This window comes from Phalacrocorax aristotelis, chromosome 1 (assembly GCF_949628215.1).
Source record: "Phalacrocorax aristotelis chromosome 1, bGulAri2.1, whole genome shotgun sequence".
Lineage (NCBI taxonomy): Eukaryota > Metazoa > Chordata > Aves > Suliformes > Phalacrocoracidae > Phalacrocorax > Phalacrocorax aristotelis.
Window position 1 is genome coordinate 15,371,581 of NC_134276.1, and position 25,389 is coordinate 15,396,969.

Here is a 25,389-nt window from a genome sequence, read left to right on the forward strand (position 1 = left end):
TCTACATAAGTAGCATGAATTACTATCAGCACAGAGCAATAAGACATTTACAAAGGCTTAAATCTCCCATTCATTAAACAATTATATGTTTTCCCACATTATCCTGCTGATTTGTGAAGATGATGCTGATCTCTTAGTGTTCAAGGAATGGGACAAAGACCTTTGACTGAACTTTGCAATTCTGTGTCTGTTGGAATCTGTTGCCCTCTACTCACCTTAAACTCTTTTTCAATGTTGGCAAGCACAGCCAACTCATTGCTGAGCTCTAAGGCAGTCATTATAGGATCTTCACTGGACAAAGACAGATAAGCAGGGCTGGCCAGACCTTTGTAGGCATTGATTCTGGACCTAGAATGGCTGAAAGAGTCATGCTTTTGTTTCTGATTGCATTCACTGCACTTGCAGAAATAGTCATGTGGCCTATCGATCCGAGCTCCCTTTCTCAGCAGAGTGTGGACAATCTCATACTCATGGCAATGAGCAGCCAGAATGATCGGTGTAACATCATGGGAGAACCGTGTGCCATCTTCATCGTATGCATAGAAGTCATCGTGCTGGAGCTCTGACTGGCTAGGACTCAATGCAAGCCTCTTGCCTTCGGCAAATGCGGGATGGTTTAGGATGGCTTCCACTATCCGAACATAACCTTTACTAATAGCCAAAAGCAAGGCATCCCCAACCCGAGACAGGTTCTCCCTCTTCAGCAGAAGTTCTGTGATCTCCAGGTGCTCGTTGGCAACTGCCAGCTGCAAGGCATTCTGCCCCATATAGTCCACACAGTTCACATTGAGTGAGGGACATTCTTCCAGCATTTTGCGAATCACTGGAATATTTCCATATTCTGCTGCATCCAAAAAGCGCTCCTCCTCAAGAGAAAGACTTGTTGAGCGGTCATTAAACATATACGCTGGTCCTCGACTGGCCTGCCTCCTCCCTTTCTCCCGGAGAATGGTCTGCCGTCGTAGTGCTAGTCTATTCTCGTTGCCTCGGCTGTGTGGAAGCAGAGAAATTATTAGTTCTGTTGTATGCAAGGGCATATCCATTTTAAAAAATAATTAATAAAAATATTTTAATCATTTGTCTGCTGCATATTTTTAATACATCAGGGAAACCATAAACCCTGACTTTGATGCACTCTGTAACCACTGTTGCTACACAGCCCTGGAATCAGTACCCAGCTACGTTTTATTTCAACATGAAGAAAAAGCCCTAGTCAGTCATAATTTAAGACTACACTTTTTTCCCTATTTCATCCTCCACAGCTTTTGCACAATTTTTAGTGAAGCTGGATTATGCTTCATGTTACATAGGTAGAATAACAGTTTTAGAGGTAAAGTTCTTTCTCAGGTTTACACAGAAAACTCTCTCTGGTTTCCAGCACTCTTCTGTCCAAACTTCTCATCGTCTTTTGCTATCCCACACATCCCCTGCTATGTATGGTCACTTCATGAAAAAAGTGCTTCCCATTTTAATCTAGAAAAAAGAAAGCATTATAACATTTTTACATGCCAATATTTCACTTTCTGATCACAAGAATATTTTCAACAGAAAACATTCATCTAAGTTTGAGAATCGCTTCAAGAGCAAAACTATATTTTCTCTGGATAAATGTACTACTTTCTGACATCTTTGCTAGATCTAGCAGATATTTTGAAGGACTTCACTGGAACAACTGGGTATCAAAAAAAACCAAACCCAAAACTCAGGTCTCAAGTTCATTGTTTAAGTATATATTTGAAACACAAAGATGACCTGGAGAATAGTAATGACATGTAATGACTATCCCAGTCCAGAGACAGCTGGTATCAACAGCTCAATGCAGTGAGAATAGCCCACATCTGCTCAGCTGGTAAGAGAAGTCCCAGTGACACCACATGAGCCTAGGTGCCCTCAGGTGGCCCTGCTGAAAGCCACCATCCCCTCAGGATGCCATTCACCCAAAGCTCTTTACTTGGTCTACTTTCGTGCTAAGTCACAGCTCAGCATGAAGATAAGTCACAGTATGACACGAGTTTGTGGGATGAGGGACGAGGGACTGCAGAGCACAGCAGGGCACACAAACATGGAAACTCTAAGTTTCTTTCTGCCTCAGAGAAGCAAGCAGGCTGACTTCACTTGCTCTTATTATTATTGCCATCACTACTCGACAACTACCTAACTTACATTTTGGATCTAGTTTCTCCTCTTCACTCTGCTGATGTTTTTCTGCCATCTATAATTGAATGCTCAGTTATAAATTGAATCCATACAAGATAAAAACATATCAACTGCATTGTATGACAGCTGTTATTCCCCACCTCCACCATCCTTTTCATTATTATGGTTCATAACCACGATATCCTATTTATTCCTCCACTCAGTGGCTTGTCACCAAATCCTGCCAATTCTTGCTTCATGATAGCTCTGAAACGTTGTCTGTTCTTCTGCTTCTACTACTGAAACCCTCAGACATTCCTCACCTCTTATATTAATTAATTACTTAATAACTATTTAATTATCAAAACTTAAAGTTTGCTGAGGAATGCTATAAAATGTGCTACATTCACTTTAACAAGAAGAAAATCTAATTCATGGCTATTACTTCAGTCAGCTAAGATTCCAATCCTCAATAGAAATTCAACTGTAAATCATTTCCTCTCCTAGAATTACTCTGCTAAACTACATAATACTCACAACTTCATCTCTTTTCATTCTGAAGAGTGGCTTAATGATTCTTTACATCCATATGCTCAAATACACTTCACTATTTTAAGTATTACCCACAAAATAATAACCATGAGCAATATTTTATTCATTAAACGCTTAATGATGAATATGAATTTAAGTATTTAAATGACAGTATAAAAATCAGCCCTTTGTGACTCAAAACGTCTTCACAAAAAGTAACATTGCAAGATATTATTTCTTCTAGATTGTTTATATTTAACTTTAGTATAAATTTCCTTTTTGCCTCTTGCCTTCTCCGTTCCAGAGATACAGTCCTCTGCAGCACTGGAAATGCTTCAAATTGACACAGTGTTAAATCTAAAAGGACAACATTTTTGCAAGATAATCACAGGATTGGAATGTGGAATATAACAAAATTGACACATACAACATTGTTCAATATGCAGACAGTACTAATACCATGCTACAATGGCATGTTTATAGTCTTAGTTTGGGCTATGTCTATCATTTCATGATATGGAATAAACTTAGATCCCGTCCTCTTCTACTCCTCAAGATCTCTGTGAAGGCCGTCTCAGTTACTGTGGGTTCCAAGCATATGAGAGAGCATGGATATACTGCCAATGTCTTATAGGAGAATATGCTATATGGCTGGTTGAATTTTTTCCATGCGTATTTCCAGATATTTTAAAAGAAAAAAATATTTGTATTTGTTGAAAAGACAGCCTTGGAGAGGTTCCATAGAAAACATGAAAACTAAAAGAATGGAAATGTTACTGACATTGGTGATAACACTAGTGCCAAAAACTGAAATTCACTGAACAGAAGTCAGCCTTTAGACATACCTACAAGTGTTTAACTGGAAATGGCACAAAGGAGGGATCACAGCAGAGAAAGCGGATTCCAGACTTCCCAGTATTGAAAGTTATACCTTAAAGGACTGTAATATGGTTCTGAAAAGCTTCTTCAAAGTTGGAATATGAGAGTGTATTGGTAGGCTGAAAATCAGCTGGGAGATAAGAAAGAGAAGGAAGGTAATGACAAGATGAGGGAGAAATTTTAAAACCTGCTGACTTTTAAGATTCATGCACTGAACAACTTCTAAGAGATGACCACAGCAGGAATATGACCATAGACAAGTTTCCTAATTTCCACAACACAGTCAATTCTCAACAGATAAAGGACTTAAATATCCCAATTAAATTAATCCTATGGTCAAGGTTTTTAAATTGGACTATGTGTTTCTTGTGTTTTACAGCTTCCTGGAAAAATAGAGGCTCAATGTAATAATAATAACATCTTCAAAAATAATGTTCAGTTGATTCTGATCAACTGATCAGGACTGATTTTCATTTACCATTGCCCTTGCATATCCAAATTGTGCGATGCTTGGAAAAAATACATTTTTATAGTGAAATGAACTAGAGCTAAATAAAAGCAAACAATACATACTGTAGTTACGCATCTTGTATATGTATGCTTCTACCAAATTTAATTAAACATGGTTTGATTTTAGAGCTTAACTGATAAGAATTAAAGTTTCTCTAATGTAACATAACAAATTCATTAAAAAATCGATACAAAAACTTTGACTGTACTGCTTTTAAGACTTTTTACAGATGCGATGTCATGGCAGTTCACTGAATTGTGAATTGCCACTCCTTCTTAGGAGATATTTGGAAGAGGACAGCAGGACATGTTCTACAGCAGTTAATCACCCATCACATAGGTTTGAGTCTCCAGTCCAATTAATGAAATTAAAGTTAAAAAAATCTATTATATTCTGATCAGTTCTGAAGCTATTAAGTCCCTTCCACAATTTTCTGCTCTGCTCAATAAAAGCCGTTACAGGTGTTAACACTCCCTCAGTGTGAGTTTTGCAGCTGCCTCAGCTGGCAGCAGAAGCGGGCAATGAGTAAAGTAACCAGTGTCTATCATGTACTGATCTTTATTTCTTACTTTTATCAAAGAAAAAGCTTTGAGAGATTTTAATTAACACAAGCAGATGTCAGCATATCAGCTGCTATATGTGTCCTTATCTGACTTGTACTGCCTGTGCTTCTACTAACTCGCATCATGGCTACTGCAATTTCCCTCTCCACAGCCTCTTCAGACGTTAAGATGTCATGACCGTCTTCTAACAAAAGTCACTGCAGTATCTCTCACCTTAGAAATCCGCAGAGATTCCATGCTCCCTCAATTTCACCTCAATTCATTCTAAAGACCCAAACCACCATAAGAATGATAATATAACCAAGAAATATTTGTTCTTTTTCTCCAGTTGGTATCATGGTTCTATCCCCCCAGTCCTTACATCATCAGTATCTCTCCCATTCCTTCCATATGTGCTGTGACTGTGTACATGAAAGCTCCTCCTGCTAATATATACTATCCAAAGAGGCATGCTGCGACTCCTACATAGAAGGGAAGAGTTTGCAAAGACTAAGTTCAGTTTAATGAGGTTAATCTCTCCAACTACTACAGGCAGCAAAGGCAAACAGACACCATGAGACCAGGATTCAGAGCAGGAACTCCATTTCTGTAGATTATATACCTCTTATAGGATGGCTGGCATCACTAACATAACATAAGCTCTGCCATGTTTATGTTAGCCTAAGATAAATAGCCTAAATTCCCCACATCTTCTCGACTCATGATAACACATCTCTACTGCTTTTCCTTATCCTCCTGACTCTCACTTTTGGCAGAAACATTGAGACAATACATACGCATGCAAAGATGGAGTTAGGAAAGCTAAAATTCAGCTGGAGTTAAAAGCAGCAAAGGATGTGAAGACCAGCAAAAAAAAGGTCTTCTGAAAGTACATTAGAAACAAAAAGAAGGCTAAGTGAATTAATGTGGACCCCACTGTTCAACAGACTGGTGGACCCAGTGACCAAGGACACAGGTGAGACTGAGGTACTCAATACTTTTTTTGCCTCAGTTTTCACCAGTAAGACCTCTCTGCAGACCTCAAAGGTCCCCAACCAAGTAGCAGAGTGAAGCATTAACTACATTCAAGGAAGACTGACCTGGGCTACAATTAAGCCAACTGGATGCACAATCTTGAAGCCTTGCATCCAAGGGTACAGAGGGGGTGGGTAGATGTCATCTCAAGGCTGTTCTCTAGCACCTTTTGAAGTGCATAGCGACTGGGGGAATTTTTACTCATAGGAAACAGGTTTTCCAACTTTCTGAGCTCCCCATTGGCTTCTCAGTTTTGAATAAACTAATCATCAAACTGCAGTAGTGCAGTAACCTGAAACACAGAAACCATCCTATTGAGCAGCATGCTGGCAAACTCCGCATCTATCTTGAACTGCTTCTTTCTTCATAATGTATGCAGCAATCATTTACTGCTAAACATAATTTAAATAATTTGTACTGATCTTAATTAATAGACAACAAATTCAGCTCATCAAAAATATAACAATTTTTAAAACCCCTTCAAAAAAATAAAGATGCATTCAGTGTAGATTCAGATCTTATTTAAACTAAGCGACAATAACAATATCATTGATTTAAAATACTTATCTTTATCTGCCCTACAAAACTAATCCAGTATAAAATTTTTCGCTAGCATTTGATGCTTATAAGGCAAAAGGAAACAACCCTTCAACAGGATCATGGTCATTATTTTCCCCTGAGATGTCGATGGAACTTCAGTTAACCAGACAAAAACTCTAGTTCATTAAACACTTTCCCTTTCATTTTTCAAATGATAGAAACCAATTATATTTCTATTCCAGTAACATTCAGTATGATTTACCAAAACAAAGAGTAATCATTGCTAGTGAAGAATACTTAGAATTAGCTTGTTTGTCCAGTGGCATTTCCTCTTTCCTTGCCTCTATTTAGAAGAAAATCATTGCTTAAATGGGAGATTAAGTACAGACATTCCCTAGATAGCAACTCATCTTCTGGAGCAGAACTTATTACAGAATGAAACAGAAGATATTTTCATTGTTTGCTGGACTGTAACACGTCTGAGGCAGAGCTCTAGAATCTCAGTGTAATCCATTTTCCCTGCATCAATATATTTTATATGTATGAAATAAATTTCCTGTTTTGCCCATTTACAATTACAGTTAATTAAAGTTAAGGGTCTGTAATTAAAAATTATTCTTGCAGCACAAGACTATAAATGTTTAATTGTAACAAAGAAGGTAAATTATTCTACTTTATTATTTCTGCTTAATTAGATACATACAGTAAATATTAATTCAGGAGTTTGTTAAGAAGAGTGTAAGATACTTGATTGCCTCCAAGAGCAGAGAAAGGAATTTGATGATCCAGAAGAGTATGTTCAGTCCTGTTATGTTCTGATGTTCTTACATTTATTTCACCATTACTAAGGACTTTTCAGTCTACTTTTAATCAAAAAGTTGCCCATCTTAGTACCTATTGTCACAGATTCTGGCCACACCTCTTAAAGCCACTTGAAACCTCAGCCTTCCCAGACTACAGAATAACTATTGGCTGCAACAGATTATAAATGCATTTGGGGGAAATACAGTCTAAATGACTGTACTAATTACTACTTATTACTAAGAGCCAGCATGACCAAACCTGGAATACTGTCATCATTTTGGATACCATTTTACAGGAAGAAGTTCCACAAAATAAGAAATTAAATGCAAGAGAGCAACAAGGGTCACATAGTCTCCACTTCAAGCACAATAAGGTCGATTTGCTGAATTCTACAGGGTAGTATTCCACTCATCTCACTTCTACCATAGGAACAGTAGGATTCTGGTATAAATTAGTCATCTTGATCTACTCTGTAGATAAAGGAGAGACAATTCTTCTGTCTTCATTTAATAATAATTTTAGGATGGCTCATCCCATTTCCTACTATGTCCATGCAGCTAAACCTGCCACATAACAAAGACCCACTCAAGTACACCTTCCTGAACTATCCAGTAATCCCATGTGTCAGTGTTTGCAGTAAAATGATTAGCAACCATTTCGTGTTAAAATGTACATCCTTGGCTATCTCTCTGGTGTATTTACATCCAAGAAATTGTTTAGGCATTACAGATTCCTCTGTGAGCCAGAGACAAGCCTTCTGCCTTTGCTGACTTCCCTTAATCAGATGTCAAACAGTGAGTCTCTGATTTACGAACTCAAAGAACTGTGCTGAAAGATCCAGTTTTGACCCTCAACTCAACTTTCACTAGGAATGTTGTGGAGCTGGGAAAGTCTAGGAGTGGGAAGCAGTTGTGAGCATCCACAGCATTATAATACAAAGTAGAAAGCTTTTTAGGAGAGTCTGCAATAGCTGCTAGAGGCTGAATGAGCTCGCATAGTGACAGGATAGCCTCCTCCTCTTTTTCCTTTACTCATGTAAAAGGGTTTATTATACTCTAAACTTACTGTGTAAGAGTACTCTGTTAACTCATTTAAACTTGAGGTTTGGCTTACCCTCAAAAATTTATTACCTCTGGAGGAAGACTATACGACTTCTTAGGAAATTAGAACATATTAAACTCTCAAAATCCAATTATGCTTCTGTCTTCATGACCATGCTTTAGTAAGGGACACCACACTGAAGTCCCTTACTTGGGTATACTAATGCAAAAACAGACGTAATGCCTGCAGTTCTCGTGAAGAGAAAATGCATGTGTACTCATGTATACTGCCAGCAATGCAAATCCACAGGCTGGAAGAATGGAGGAAAAGGGGGGGTTGAGACTGCTGGCAGCATCCTAAAGAAAAATATTAAAGTCATAGAGATAAATACTCTCAGAGCAAAGTAAACGGAGAGAGTTATGTCACCACACTGGCTTAATCACAAACTCCTCAATCTCATGAAGTTCAAGAATTTTGAAAAATGGCCAATTACTAAGCGTGAGAAGAGTATCCACTGCTTGTTGACACTCAAGTAACTCACTGAAACAATGTTGAAACCATTAGTAATCACCTCTGAATCACCTCTGTGGGTGAGTTTACAGAAAACTCGAAAGGCCACAGATGTTTTTAAAAAAAAAAAAAAAAGAAAAATCCAATGTAAACTAAATCAATCATTTTCAAATTTAATTCTCATATACTGTTGGCAAACTGTCAATAATTAGTAATTAGCTAGGAGATCAGATAAGAAGTAATGCTAAATAAGACCATCAACACCAAACACCCAAGAATAAATGAAACAATCCAATTTCCTTCTGTGACAGAATAAGAGGCCATGTGAACCAGGCAGGACCCAGATATGTCTTTAGTAAGGCTTCTGCTGCTGTCACACATAATATCCTAACAAGCAAACTAGAGAAAGAGGCTGAATGAAATTATGAGGACGAAGCACAGTTCATTGGAAAACTGTAGTTTATCAGTCCAAGGTATAAAGATAAGTAGCTCAGAAACTCTGAGTTATATCTGGTATGATTTAATATATTCTTACATATGATGGATGATTGAAGAGAAACTCCACATTTTACATTTGCATGGGGACTTATTCTGGGAAGGATTGAAAATGGGAGGAAAGCAAGGTTAGGATTTTGAATGGGCCTGACAAGAAGTGATCTGAAATAAACACTACGTAATTTGAAAACAAGAAGTAAGAAGGTTTGCACCTAAGTACGAATAAGAAAGCACATGTTCAAAGATGGGAATGGCCTAGGTTAGTCTGGAAGTGGGATAGGTATGAAATAATACTGGGGTTACACAAACTTGTGGTGACACAGGCCCTGCGCTTCAAGAACAATTACAGACCAAACTGCAATTAGTCTAGATAATGACTACAATGCTGATCAAAGGTCTAGAAGACATGAAAAAAAGCACAGGTACATTTTGTTTAATCTAGAGAAGATTGAAGATAGGTAATGTTCAAAGCAATGGTGTAAAAGGAAGGAAGTATTTTGTTTCTCTTCAGGTCTGGGATCAGTAGGCAACCTGTAGATCCAAAGTCCCTAAAACTTGATGGTGAGAAAATATTTCAGAGGAAAAAGGATCATTTGGATATTCTATTTTTCTACTCTTCTTTATCATATATATATAAAAATATACATACATGTAGTATATAACAATAATATATGACATAACTTGCAAGACATAATTTATAAAATTATATATTGATATATATAAAATATATAGCAATGTGTACAAAATTAAATAACATATACTTAGTCAAATCAGAGACAGGATGTGAGCTTAGACAGACACATGGTCTGAACCTCTATGCAATGCCACGCTACAGGGCAGAAAGTGATATGCTGTAGAAAGGAAGATTAGATTAAAATTCCCAATGTAAAGATGGTGAACAACTGGAAACAAATATCTGAAAAGAACTTGGATTTTCCATCACCAGAGATCTTGAAAAACAGCCGAGACAAACACATGGTAGGAACGGCTATAGGACAGCTAACCTTGCTTGTCTACAGGTTGATGCTGCAAATTAACAGGGGTATGTCTGTCTCCTGGGAGAAGACAAAGCCCTCAGACCATCCTATTCAGTACTCATGCTTCTGCAGTTCTCCATCATCAGTCACTGAAGCCGATGGCAGTCCCACATCGTTTACTACTACAAAGCATGTGCATGCAGCTCTCACAAGATACGGAGCTAGTAACAAACTACAGACCACATCAACTCCCTGGCTTGAATCTGATCGTCAATGTTAGAGCCTGTACAAACTGAAGGAATGCAAAGTGTTGAGTGTAGATACAGGCCCATTTCACAGGCCTGGACACCACGTCAGGGCGCTGGTTAGTACTGTCTCCAGATCTGAGCTCAGGACCGTGCAGCTGGGGGAGCTTGTGGGGCCACCACCACTACAGTGTCAGAGAGACATTTCTCTTCTACAGGTAGCAAGATGGCTTCTTTTGTTGGTGTTCTTCTAACTGGAATGATTCTTTATCATTCTTCAATCTGTTTAAGGAAAGGCCTCTTAAAGACATCTGCTTTGGTTTAAAGGCTCATGGTTCCTCCATAACCCTTAGAAGCTGGTAAGTGGGCTACAGCTGAGGCACTGTAAATAACAAGCCAAAACCAGCTGTGGACATTTGCAATAAACTTTCCAGGCAATCTATGACAGTGAGTGCATTAGAAGTGAGAAAAGCCCATAATGAACATCCCTTAAGTATTTCATTTTGCAGCACTTGAAAGGTACAAATGAGAGTATTTCTACTTGTGTGGGATTTTTTTATCAGAAGATGCACATCTAACAGCAAGTATGAGATATGTCATCTTTAAGACTGTTATTTGAAATTATGGTTGAAACTGATGTGTCTTCTGGGACTGCCCTGGAGGCAATTCTGAGACCTGAACTGTCATAGCTTTTTGTTTACATACTGCTGAGAAGTGTTATCTCCAAGCTGATTTATTATGTTGTGCAAATGCTTTTGTACAGAAGCAGATAAAAGTAGTTTAATTTTAGAGAGTATTTCCTCGTCCACAGCTTGGTGAAAAGTTCATATCTATTGATGTGATCCTGGAAGGTTAGTGGTCCAACATTTTCCTCAGAAAACAGCAAAAGATTTTTCTCTCTCTCCTGGGAAATAGTTCAGTGGCTATTTAATGGCAGATGGAGGGAAAGCACACAATGTAGGGCAAACAACTATTTCTCAGGCTCCTCATTTCATTTGTCATCTTCCCTACTTTTTCACTCCATCAATAAATTTGGTGGCTTATTATTGACGAAGCAGCTGCCCACAACAGAAACGAGAATGACAAGTAAATACAAAAGTTTAGGGAAATGAGTAAGAAAACAATGTCTGGAGAAAAATGGTCCAAGGCGGAAAGGCAGCCTGGAAAACTGTAACTGAGTCTGCTTAAAGGAAATTTATCAGAAACAAAAAATAAAAGGTTAGAAAATTCTGATTGCTTGAAGCTTTTAAACAGAGAAATGGGATTTAAATTCTTTCCTAAGAACAAAAAAGGAGAGGAGATTGCTTTACTAGCCCAGAACCTACTATATACCATACTTGCAAGGGAAGGCAAAGAAAACAGGGTAGATTACACAGCATAGGATGGTAAAGCAGGACAGATAACACTAAGAAATGGTTTGAGACTACTAAGCATAGAGGGGCAAAAGACAGCTTTTTATTTTTATCATTCTTTTCTTTGGTGATCAGTGTAATTTTAAACTTTAGAAGGCTATTACGGAACTAGGTTTTGTAGGTCTGAAGATCCTGTTGTACCTGAGCACATGCATAATTTCATGCTGGCTACTGAAAACATTGGAAAATAAGCCTTAAATATAAACTTTGACGTCTAATTTTAGGGTTATTATTGAAAACCTGAATTACCATTTTCCAGTACTTGATCTTGCTCAGAATGGTGTCTGGCTATGTCTGCAAGACTAGTTCCTTTATATCTAATACATACCTGCTAAAACATTTTTCCTCAACTGTAAAACAATGCTGAATGCACCCTTTAAAGCACATTTTAATTTAAGTGTAACTGCCTAGTTTCACAGATTATTTGATCAATGTGCTACTCTGAGGTTGCTTAAAGCCAGGAAGAAGTTTTTTTTCAGGACTGTTTCTTGCAGAAGGTGGCAAAGAATATTGATGTGCACCCACCAGAGGGAACTTCTTACTAAGCTTGACACTAGACAACACCAGTATTCCCCTCTATACCCAGCTTCTCAATGAAAAATATATAGTTCCACATTCCCTACATGTTTTCTAAGAAGTACCTTCTGGTACCACTGCATAATTTTGTTACATCCTCTACCCCCTCTGGAGACAGACCATCCAAAGTTTATTAGTTTCAGCAGCAGTAAAACAAAGATTCAAAAGCCTTAATAAATCAACTTAAAGCTAGCATTTTAGCTACAAGACTGAAAAAAAAAAGAAAAAAAGAAAAAAAAATAGAAGCAAATAAAATAAAATACAAAGTATGACTTTTGCATAAATTTAACAGCTGGCTACTTTGCTAATCTGTGTCTCATGTGTGGAATACCTAAAGTACATCACAGCCTTCCTTGCCTTGTGTTTGTAGAGTTATCCCACTTCCAGCATATTGCAAGGGACATGCTAAATTCGGTATCTATTCCTACAGTCTTATGCATAGCCATTTTGAGATAAGTAAATCATTCTGCAATTCCAGAAGTATCTATATGCCTTTGGAGTTGGGGCTTAAACAGTATGTATAGGTCTATCTGAGCTTGCATGTTTTGCAAAATTGAATGTCCTGTGCCTTGTTCACTCCTCAGTTACCATGCAGTGTCTAACTTTGTCATTGCAGGTGATGGTTCTTTTTGAGGTTCCTTCTGTTAGAGCTGAAAACTATTTCTCCTTTCAGAAACTCAGTCTTCTGGTCAAGTGCTTGCTGTCCAGTTCAAGCCACATCTACAGACTATTAATCTGTACAGTGTATGTGTTATGCAAGCAGTCTGCTGTGCTCCCAATCTTTAGTGAGTTACTGGCTTTCATTACTCACCTCATTATGAGATGACCATCAGTAGTTGCTGCTATCATGAAGACTACTGTAGACAGCAATTGCTAGGTGACTAGCTGCCTCAAGCAAGCTTCTCCTTTCCATTAATTATCCCTAGGGTTTCTGTGTTAATAAGCTACTGCAATTAGCAATCCCAAACTTGAAGGTCTGACTTTATCGGACATGGCAAGTTAGGATCCATTTGTTTACATAAGTATGAGCCCACTGAAAAGATCTATCTAGTTCATATTAGATCCACCACTGAAATCTCCGTAACTCTCCTAATTTCACTTCTTTATATTACTATTCTTTCATGATTACTGTCATAAGACTATCCTTGATGAATTGTAGAGTAAATCACTGAAGCTAACAGGTCATGTTTTTTAAAATGAAGCTAAAACATTGTCCAGTTAGAAAGATCTCAATCAATATAATGGTGTAACACAAACACAGCTGGCTGTCTATGACAAACATGCCTCTATAAACAGAACAGTATTACATCAGTAATGAAGCAGAAGACATCAACAAGATAGCCCTTGTTATTTTCTCAGAGTTCCTTAGGAACAAACTGACAAGAAGTTCAAAGTAAAGCAAAACCCACTTATATAGATCTCTGGAATGTTATGCTACCATGTAGTATGTGCTTTAGTGCTGTGTCCCACTGGTTATAAATACAAGCACTTAAAACAGAGCGTGGATACTTGTACCAATGCTAAAACTGGATACCAACAAAGCAAATTTCTATTATATACAAGCAACTTGATCTTGGTACTCTCCTGTTGGAAATGCTAAGATTCTTAAAGAGAAGCTGTCTTTCAAACAATAAGTTACAGACAAGGATCAGTGTCAACCTTCACAGAGGTTTCATCTCTCCAGATCAAATCTGGTGACACAAAATGTAGATCCAATAGAGATGGAGGGACAAATACAATTCTTTTTTTTTTTTTTAGCTTCAAAAGGATTAAAATTGGTTTCAATCAACTAAACAGGTTAATTCATATACTGTCATAATTTATATGCTGCAGCAGTTTTGCTAACTGCTTAGTAAATTAGGTCAGGATGTTGTTTCACGTGCATTCTTGCAGAAATAATCCCAACCCTCTTCTCTGCTTTGGCTGCTCATTGCTCTCGCACCATGCCATTTCTTATTCTGATATAAGTACTGGGGCAGCTCCAGACTGACCCCAATCAAGGTGCTTATCTAAATGAAAATTAATATTGGGGGGGGGGGGGGGGGGGGGGGGAAGAAATGCTTACTCCAAGCCCAGCTCTCAACCCAGTTTATCATACAGATGCAAACACTTGTGCTGGCCCATTGTAGGAGGTAGTGTGAGGACAGGAATCAGTGGCAGGGAGTGAGGAAAGAGGGAGACTTGATTCTTGTGGTGACAGTGTTTGTTAAAGTCACCCCAGACTGTATAGAAATCTATAGACTAATGCTACCACAAAGGCTACTGTCTACCAAGTTGCTTAGTATCGCTTTATTGTTTCCTTGTGCTCTCCCTGCGTCCATTGCACCATCCTGTTTGCTTCATGTTATATTTATATTGTGAGCTCTATTAGTCAGAACAATAGGCTGTGATGTGCAAAAAGGGGTTTTTTTCAATCAACAGTTTGTATTCACTCATCAAGTGAATAGATAGATGATCTACCTATGATGGCGAACAAGTGAAAAGACAGGTGAAAAGCTAAATAGACAATGTAATTTCATGTGGATTTTCTCTATCAAGCTCTGTGTTGCAGTGTCCCATGTCACAACTGAATAAACAGAAGCTGGGCATATTATTCATATTTAAATCATTAATAGTGGTCCTTCAGCTGACCTGCATTAAACACTGAAAGCAACTACATCTCCAGTTTTAGTGAATACTAAACAGAAAACAGGTTGAAACCTATTGGTCCAGAGGGGCCAGGATATTTTCTGAGCATTTAATGCTTTACTCTCTGCTCACTGTCTACAGTTCACAAATGCAGATGCTTGTGGTCCCCAGGACTGCTCATGCAGAGCCGTCTTGCTCAAATCTCTGAGTCATCATAAGGCAACTACAGAACTTCCAAGAGGATGGCTGGGAGCCTAAAAAAAGCAAAGCCCCATTTACACACATACACATGCCTTCCCTCTATAGAGCACATGCCAATGAACTGACAGAACAACATGTTTAAAACTACCTGGCAACACAACATCACGCTTCCATAGTATGTATTTTCCTTCCGTCATGTTTTCTTTGATTTTGACCACACATAGGCATGTTTTTAAATAGCACATGGAGGGAGAGCTGATGACTTGTACTGCCTGTCCTCCCTTTTTTTCCCAAGAACAAGTACAGGCAGAGTCTGTAGCTCTTCCCCCCAAAGGAAATTGAAGAAAATAGAGCAGTAAGTAAATTAGCAGATAACTGGTCCAAAACAACCAAAAGGAGGTGATCCTTTATATTGTGCAGTTAGTATGTGGAACCTGCCACACAATGCTATGGGTGCTAAAAGTTTAACAATACGTTCAAGGGGCAACTGGACAAATACAGCAAACAGAAATCCACTGCTGGTATTAAATACAAAGCTTCCGAAGTCTCTGAGCAGTAAACTACAGGAAGCTAGGGAAGAATGGCTTCTTGTCTTCACCAGTCTCATAGGCTTTTCTAGCCATTGATTTTGGCCTCTGCTGGACACAGGATACTGTGAGGTCTGTAGTTTATTCCTTTTATATATTTTTTATATATAAAATCATGTACGTACCTATTCATATATATACTTGTATATAGGCGCCTGACTCAAAAGGTTTTCTTGAACCACAAGCAGAACTGAGGAGAGGTACTAGCTTGCCTTCTGAATTCTTCACCCTGGGCAGAAAGATTCAGTAAAGGTACTCCCATATCTAGCTGTTTGCATAGCCCATAGCGGACTCCAACAGCTCCTGTTATAATCTGTTGTGACCCCACAGCAGTAAAGAACGCATTGCAGTGGCATGTTCTCTGGTGTTTTGAGGCTGTTCAGCTTACCGGGAGGTAACAGCTTTCCTCTGGGTGTCTCATAAACAAGAAAAGCACAGGAACATCTTCAAAGGACTGTTTCTTTTCTCATTCTTTGGCCAGGACTTAGAACAGCTCTGGATTTAGGCCAACAATTTTAACATTTCTAAGTAACACATAGATGTCTGCAAGCTGTAACAAAGTAACTTAATAAAAATTAATTTCTGTATGAGAATTTTGTTGCATAAAATTGAGTATGGATAAAGATTATTAAATTAGGCAACAGGAAAGTACGTCTATATACTAGAGACAAAATTACATTTGCGTTGCTTCTCTGAGTAAAGCCACAATCCATCACAGAGACATGGAATCTGATTTAGTATAGTGGTAATTTACAGTTAATGGATTCATGTTTATAAAATCACTTCACACCTAAGAAAAAATACATTAAAGAGAGAAGTGCAAATAAGTGTAAGGATTAGAAACTGGTCTGAGTTACAATTTTTCTTTAGAATTTTAAGAACTCAAGCGTTCACACAGCTGACCTTGATTTAGGTTCCTTCTTAATATATATCAATGTCTGAAATTAAATAGCTTTAAAAGACACTAACATCTGAGTACAATGTATCAGAAAGAGACGAAGATCAAACATTAATTAATTGGCTCTGTAGCAGTCCATCCCTCATCAGCAAATTCCAGAGTTGAAATGTCAAAGTGCAATGGCATGAGCTTTTGGTGCTGCAGCAACAGCCTATAAACTCTGCAGCCACACTGATTTATTATACTGTCATCTATCATTCTCTACATCCAACCTTTCTTGCCTTTGCAAAACTTTATACAACTATGGCTCACAGTTAGAGAACACTCATGATTCTGATGATGAACTTCTACCTACAAGAGTAATTAACTGTAAAAAATACAGCTGAGAAAAATTCTCCCGTGTTTTCCAACCCCAGTTTAAAATTCAAGTCCTTTAAAGTATCTGACAGCACAAATCAGAATCTTTTTCTAAACGTAGTTATCCTCTTCTGAATAGTACACACAATAATGCATGAAACATACTTTGCATAGCATACCTTGACCTTTAGAGAAAAAAACATAAGATGCAACTATATGGGGTTTCAGGGAGATACATTTATTTCCATTTAGTAGCGCTTTACTACTTGTAAGGCTTAACTCTGCTGGGACCAGGTGACCTTGAAATAAAGGCAGGAAACATCAGATATCTGATTTGGAAAACTGGGCAGTTCATACATCATGGAGCTACAACTTCAGGCTGTCTGCAGTCAGGGAAGTGACACCATCAGTACAGAATCATAGAAGAGTTTGGGTTGCAAGGGACCTTAAAAGGTCATCTAGTCCTGTTAATATATAACAAATAACAATTCCACTAGTGCAAGACCATGTTTACTTGATTAAATGAAAACTCATAAATGTCACAATTTAAGAACACTCATACACGACTATTTATTTATTTTTAAGAAATGCCACATACCAGTTTTACTAGAAAAGTTACAAACTAATGGAAGACTCTGCCTCCATCTCTTGTCAATAAGGAAAGTAGTTAGCAATAGTAGTCCCCAGCTTATATCCCCAAAGCAAAGAGCAAGGGCTGAAGAGGTAGGGCTCTCGAGTATAGCTATGCATTTGTGAGCTCCGGCAAAACCCCAGCTGCAGAACTGCAGGGGCCATGACTCCAGCTGACCACAGCTGAACACTGCAGGTAGTTGTAGCATGTAAAGGACTGCCTAAATCTGTGAAATGATGAGTAAACCTAACTTAGCAGCTTTTAGTAACAGCATCTCATGGAGTATTCTGTTTTGCTTGCTAGAATTGGCAGATCTGTGGGACACTGCACAGATGGACAAGAAAAAGTCTTGGTTGAATATTGTTGACAAGAAAAAAAAATGAAAGAAGAAAACTCAGGCAGTGCTGGAGAAAGATATATTTAAGTTATGCCTCAGATATGAAGAGATGTCCTATTATGGTCCTGAGGCATTAGTCTTCTGATAACAGTGGAGTTGCATGTTTAAAGATTAATTTCACTTCAACTTTTAAAGCTGCCACGTTCCGGAAGACATTTTAAAAGCAGAGAAACTTCATAATCTTGCTAGCATTGCTCCTCTTCAGTTTATTTTAATTGTACCTTTCTACCTTCCACCGCAGTCTTTGTTCATTCTGCTGGGGTTTGGGGTTTTTTTTTTTCATAAACTGAACTCTGCTTACTGACATATGTGATAATTAACCTCATTTGTGAAATGCTTCTCCCCAAGCACCTTCTTAATTCCTTCATTTCTTTTTAAAGCAACACTTATTACAGACAATATTGTCACCTACTTTATCCATATTCAAAACCTGCTGGCAGATATTAATAAATTGCCTGGAAATAATAATATACAATAAAATTAAAATACTAGAACAAAAATTGGAAAACAATGCACTGTTCTTCCCAATCCTTTGGGTTCTCTGGTTTTGTGTGTAAACTGAAAGCTAGTTACGGCAGCAATGGGCTGCACTTTACACGATTTGGGCCTAGAAGACATCTGTTAGTAACAATCAACTAAACCAGAACACGCAGAAAAGGCACCCCAGGGAATACAAACAGGTACAAAGTTGCACAAACTTTGCATAGAGATACACCAGATTCGGTCAGATAGCTATCTACCCAAGTAATCAGGGCTTAAAAACTCTTGCCTTATAATTGTAAGAAATAAACGTAGAGGTTTTACCCCTAAAATCCACAATCGCAGCCAGATTGTATTTTCAGCAAATAGAAAGCCCATCTACCATTTCCATTTATTAATTTTTAAAATACAGAGGGAAGGTACGATTCTTTCAGGATGCAGGACAGCGTTCGTCTCTCTGTGTCAACCATCTTTCACCTCTGAGACAGGGAGAAGCCCAGTAGTATAATAAAATCCCCCTTCTGACAGGAACAGGCTACTGGGTTACTCCATTCTTAGCTTCTTTATGTTATGAAAAGATCCATCTATGGCAGTTCCTTGGTTCCTGAGAATTAGCCAATACCCTATTTCATCTTTCACTCAACACCATTTTACCATAGTTCATGATCTCCAGCGAGAAATCTTGTCAAGTGCTTTTAGAAAACATAAATATGCTATCTCCAAGAAATATCACTTCTCTGATGCAACATATTCAGGGTACTTAAAAACGACTTCAGAAAATTAACAAGGAGTGCTCTCTTGCTTTCAAAGTCTCCTGTCTTTCAATAGATAAACCATCTATTTTCAGGGATTCTCCAATTCCTCAAACCACAGAAACATCAGTGTTCATATAGCAAAATATTTATCAAATTAAAATATTATAGCTATATAGAGTGTATATACTTGCTTTTCCACAAACCATTCTTTCCCTTTGAACAATCCAGCAACAGAATGAAAGATGGCCATTGAAGTACAAGAACTGGAAATAACACAGAAGGAACACAGGCTGTATGTCTAGATGGACCTGCCATATAGAGCTTGGACTCACTCTCCACTTCCCAAAGAAAGCCAGATTTCCATTCTCATAGTTTATAACAAGCACTGCTAAACCTGTACAAAGAGCAGGTCATCTTCTAGTGCTACTGACCATTTTTAAAGTAATAATACGGGTATTATATTGAGCCCAATCATTACTTTCTCTGCAGAGTAAAAGGGGAAAAGAAGAACCATGATAATTATTCTTCATTAGATTTACTAACGACCTCAGGCAGTTAGTTCTGAAGACTGATCAATTAAGCTTATAAAAATACATCCACTCCCTGCGTTCCATTTTCTTGCCTTTTTTTTTTGTTTTTTTTGACTGAGCTTTCACAGATTACCGGTGCTGCAGAAGAACCAGAACATGCCAGGTCCCTAGCTGGACCTTCCTGATGCAAATTCCTGATTTTACCTACCATCTTCAGGAACATGCAACTGTAATTGATACAGAGATGAAGTAGATATATAGAGACTGAAAAGAATCAGTTTGACATTGTCCGTGCAAGTAAAAGGCACTCCAAAGTACTCCAGGCTGTGCAAGGTTAAACTGTATTTGAGAACAACTAAACCACTGCTATCTCCAGCTCTGTTCTGCTTAGCAGGAGAGTTCTTTCTGTATTACACTAAAAATCTGTCTCACAATACAAACAATAAATCTACCTAAAATCCATGTGGGTCTTGACCTTCCATGAATAAGTAAAAAAGTGAACTTATGCTTTGGCCAGTTTTGGTGAAAAAAATCCACAACTTAAAAGTTAAATATGACAGCCTGGGATGAAGCAAGGTAATTATGTCCGCAAAAGCTGTCATCAAACAGGTTTTCAAATATTTAGAAACCTTCTGTTAAGGAGGAGAGCACCACAGGTCGAGGCCACTCCACTCAGCAGACTGCTGGAGCAGAAGCCAGTGGAGCGGCCGCTCCACCTCCTTGCTGAGCGCTGGGCTTTGACTTTCATTGGTTCATTGGTACGCTGGTGTCTGTACCCAGAAAAATCAGTGGATGCAAGATAGTCTGATATGTAAATAATAAAGTGGAATATCAACTAGGAGAGGCTGACAAAAACAATTCTGTAATTTTACTCTAGGAGATTGTGCAATGCTTCAACTCCACACTGATAAATGTATTGGACAATTTTAGAAGGTATCTAATCAAGCTATTCAACTGCCCACCTTAATCAACATTTGTCAAGCTGTTCAGTAGTCCAGGCTCACACTGAATTGCTTTTTGTAGCATAAAGCAGAGAAAGCAAACCATCCCAAAGCCTAAACTTTAGTTTATTATGCCAAAAATCAAAACCTCTTCACATACCGCATGCACGCTGCCCAAGGAAAACCTTTCTATAGAGACACCTGATAATCTCCACATACAAGACAGCAACAGAAAGTGATCTCTACTCAGAAAATGAACACGAAAGCATGCCAGTACTTCTTAATACTAAAGGGAAAAAACGATATCAGATTATCTCATTTGTGGAAGCAGAAAAAGTAATCCAGATCACCTAGAGCTTTGCTGCATGTAGCCAAAAGAAGCTGCTGTCTGGTGTACCCATTACCCTCTCCTTACCTTGCTACAAATCTCACTGCAGCTTGAATCGAGAGAGGTATCTTTGGAAACACAGCCAGAACTACATTTCCTTATCCACGTTTCATGCATATTGTATAAAATTTTCCATTTCCTTCTTTTTATGTGACCTAAATAAAGAACTCTTGTAAGCAAAGAGTGAGATTTTTCTTTTTTCTGAAAACACTTTACATTTTACCCATAAATAAGTGATAGTTGTACAAAGCATCTGGGTCATGTTCACTGTACAAAAACTAGTTCAGCTATCCAAAAAAGTGAACAGATTCATTTAATGCTACCTTTAGTTTCAGAACGGATGAGTTTCTTACTGAAGCACCTTTTGTGTCCCCTTAAAGGTGTGCAATGTCTGGCACTAACGTAAGTTAAAAATAAGGTAGATGAACTCAGCTCTTTCTTTTTGAGGTCTGCATGCTTTTGGATATTGTGTTTTCTATTTCTCAAAATGTAAGACAACAATGGAAAAGACTGCTGAGGAAAAAGGACAGGCAGTATGAGAGAGTCTGAGAAGAATCATGCAGAAGAGAATAGATTTGATCATCCATTACAAGAAAATTTAAAGAAGTAAGAGCAAATGAAGAATAACTTCAAGACTGAATAAGAGGAAAAGATGAAATAAAGTAGAAAAAGCAGAAACAATAGACACAAAGAAATTACTATTAATTTTCCTTATAAGAACTTATTTAATTTTACCTTTCTTCTGATTAATGTATTTTGCATGGGCACAGCACAGTGCCCCGGAGTTACTCACAGATATAAAACGTAGGGACCTTGTTCTCAGGCTTTCATATACAAGTTGTACTATTTGCTCCTGCCCTCTTTTCATCTGCTTCTACATTGGCCTCTAACCATGAGTCCTACAAACCATCTGAAAAATCAGGCCAGAGATTTTAATTGAATTTGTCATATTTTTTTTTAGTTTATTTCATTCTACAGACAGGTCAGTAACAGCAAAAGTATGCGTATATGCTGTGACAACCTCATCTTTTCCAAGAAAATCAGTGTGTTTTCATTGCTATAGCAGGGAGAAAATAAGTTTAACACGTTACATTCCCTCTCTCTGCATCATCAACCATAACAGTTTATTTATCCTGGTCTAACTCTTCAGCGTTCCTTTGCGTAACTTTTCATGTATACTGTACCTCTGTTGAAACTGTTGCTTACTGTAATTGCTAGAGCAATCACGACAGCTTTACAATAGCAATAATGAACTTGTTGAAAGGATGTTAATCTTATCACAAATTGGTTAGAGAAGGAAAACAATCCCAAGACAGAGACCACATATTTCCTTTCACTTCTTCTGCCTCTGAGGTATAATTTTTCAAGTTTTTCACTCATTTCAATTAACAAAAAAAGAGAAACAAACATAAAATAAGGCAAAGAAGGAAAAATATTTTTGAATTAGTTACACTTGGAGATAAATCATCAAAATAAATAATATCAAATATCAAACAATATGATCGAAACAACATCAACAGTATCAGTCTTTGTTGGAGATTTTTTCTTCGAGAAAAAAAAAGCTGAATGAGGTCTGAGTGAATCTTCTGAGCAGGACTTGCTAGACTGGCCAATAAAAATTTGGTTGAATGACCTGAGAGAGTTGTATTATTATTCCATGGCTGTTTCAGGAAGCACTGCTGACAAGAAGGAAAATAATCTAAGAAATCTGACTTAGAAACAAACCTCTTATGCTGGCACCTGGATTGCTTAAGGCACTTAAAAAACTACAAGATGGCAGCCGGTTTATGCAAAGGGGGAACTGCTCTTTAAATAGGAGAGAGCATGAGAAAATTCAAGGAAAAGCTAACAACCAGGATCTCAGGTCAGGAAATAACTCAAGGATACAAACTCAGTTTACTGAAGCAGTATATGACCTTGGATGTTTCTTTGCAAAACTAAAATCCATTGGTGTCAGAGACAGCCTGAAAATGGATAATACACACTCCAGGAGAGTGCACTGTCAGGCCCTTTCTGGCTGCATGTCCCCCTTCTCCTTTTGCGTCATTAAATCAACATTTTCCCTCAAGGGGAGGAAAAAAAAAACAAAAACCAAAACATTCTGGTCTGCTCTGTTCAAACCCTATGTTTCTTGTGTTACTTTAATAATTCATGTGCCCTACAAAACATTTCACTGGATTTCAGTGCCAGTGGAAGTACCCTGTCCAAACTTGTCATATCTGCATATTCAGAGAGCAAGGAATCCTCATGCCATACCATCAAACAGCTACAGAAATAGAAAGAAAAATAAAATCATCTTTTGTATTCTCCATTCCTGAAAGTACAGAGAAGAGCAAGGTGCTCTAAATGTGCTTCTCTAGAATAGTGAAAGATTTACAGATCTGTTGATACATATCTTTAAAATGCCACTCCCCAGCAGCCATGCTGCACAAGCTTCTGTGTAGGAACCTGTGTGGATAAATGGACTGCAAGAAAAGGAATGAGTATACAGCTCCTGGTTGAAGCTTCATTCCCTCTCTGGCCTAACAGAACTACACCAATTCTACTCACAGAGGTATCACTACCATTTTGGGTCTCTGTGTGAAGCACAAAATAGTCACTGAAACAGCAGGTGATGAAACATTTCAGTTATTATTTTCACATGAAATCATGGGCAACATCAATGACATGCAAGGAAACAGTCTGAACATGTTGCTTTCTTAGATTGCCAAAATTCATGTTATCTTGTACCACAGAAAGGCTTCTTACACCTATTATCCCGTCCACAAAAATACTGAAAACCCACAAGCTGACCTCCCAGATGGGGTAGTCTTTCAAGGGAAAAAAAAAGGTAAGCAAGTAAATTGCAATAAATAAACTTGCAGATGTCACCACCTGGAACTTGGAACTGATCTGGACATTCATAATCCGTTTGGCTTTATATCTGTTAGCTGATTCTGCTTCTCTCAAAAAATTAACAATTTAAGCTGCTTCTACTTCCCTCAAAACAGCAGCAACTCAAATCCAAAACCCACAGACAGCAAAGGAAAAAATTCCCATTGCTGTTAACACATTTGGGATAGGACCAAAGGAACTTAAAAGATGAAGCAGCTTATTTTCTAGGGGAACTTCTCTTTTTTTTTTTTTGGCCTGAAGTTCATCAGTGAGGAAATAAAAGGTTTCAGTGACTGCAGGCATGGAGCAAAACCTGAATGTTAACTTGGGCCCATCAGTCCAAAAATTTAAAAAAGCCTTAGGTGCTTTGCTCAGCGTCAAAAGGACATATTTAAATCCTGATCTTCAAGGTCACATGCTAGTTGCCAAATTGCCGGTTTTGTGCCTTAAAAGAAAAAATAAGTCTTGTGTTAGCACCTCATACTTGGAGTTAGTGGCCCTAAGGTTTAACAGTTTCTGTCCACTTTCACTTCTGGAAACAATCATCATTGCATCACCAGATCCCTGAACAACAGTGTGCTTTCTTTAGGCTTTGCAAAAGCAAAAACTATTAGAGACTGAATAAGAAATATCATAAAATAAATCTGGAGAAAAATGCAACCTATTACATCTATTTGGCAGGAGGCATTGCTATGTCTAGGGTGGTTCTTTGTTGAATGCTGTCAGAAGCTAAATAATGTTCCCAAATTGACTGTTTTGCTAGGATTAGAGAAACATGTCCTAAATGGTGTCCTTGGTAAAGAACTAATAAACATCCTGTGTTTTGTGAAACACCACTTTTTGTGTTCTGTTTTCTGAGCTTCTGAAATTGCTTTCATGATGGGCAGCCACAGCTCTTTGCATAAGGCACCCACACCTGGTTATGACACTCTCTGTAGGTTTCATTTTGAGATGTTTCACAGGATGTTCTCCCATGGTACATTCTTATCAACTCAGTTTCCAAAGTAAGCAGCTCAATGTATGCCTCAGCTCATAAAGGGCTAAAGTCAGACTGCCTGCCCTATGCATGACCACTCCTGCTGGGCCCTGGTGGGATGACCTGCCTCACAAAGACCTCCTGCGGCAGCTCCTTACCCAGGCCCTGCAATGCCCCAGGGTGAGTCAGAGCAGGGGAGGCATAATCCTCTTTACAGACCTGAAATTTTCTTTAATTACACACTTCTATTATCGTGGGGGTGTCCTTACTATCATCTAACTTCAGAGAGTGAGCACCTGCCAGCGCAACACAGGGCAACCCCCAGAAGTATCTCTCTGATTAAACGTCTCTAAAAACCTTGTCAATCTGTTCATTAGGAGCCATTATAGGCTCCTTGCTAAAACTACCATATACACACATTTTAGGCTACAGGAAACTTCTGTTCACCGGTGGATTCCATTTCATTCCTTTAACACTTATATTTGAACCTTTTCACTTTTAGGCAGGAGAAA

General features: G+C 38.2%; 1 protein-coding gene across 1 annotated transcript in view; it reads right to left on the minus strand.

Moving 5' to 3' along the window:
- Nucleotides 1–25,389, minus strand: part of TRPC6 (transient receptor potential cation channel subfamily C member 6) — a 109,113-nt gene that overhangs the window by 40,530 nt on the left and 43,194 nt on the right. The window contains exon 2 of the mRNA XM_075081863.1: nt 216–990. Within this exon, the coding sequence (XP_074937964.1) occupies nt 216–990 (775 nt within the window). The remainder of the gene's footprint in view (nt 1–215; nt 991–25,389) is intronic.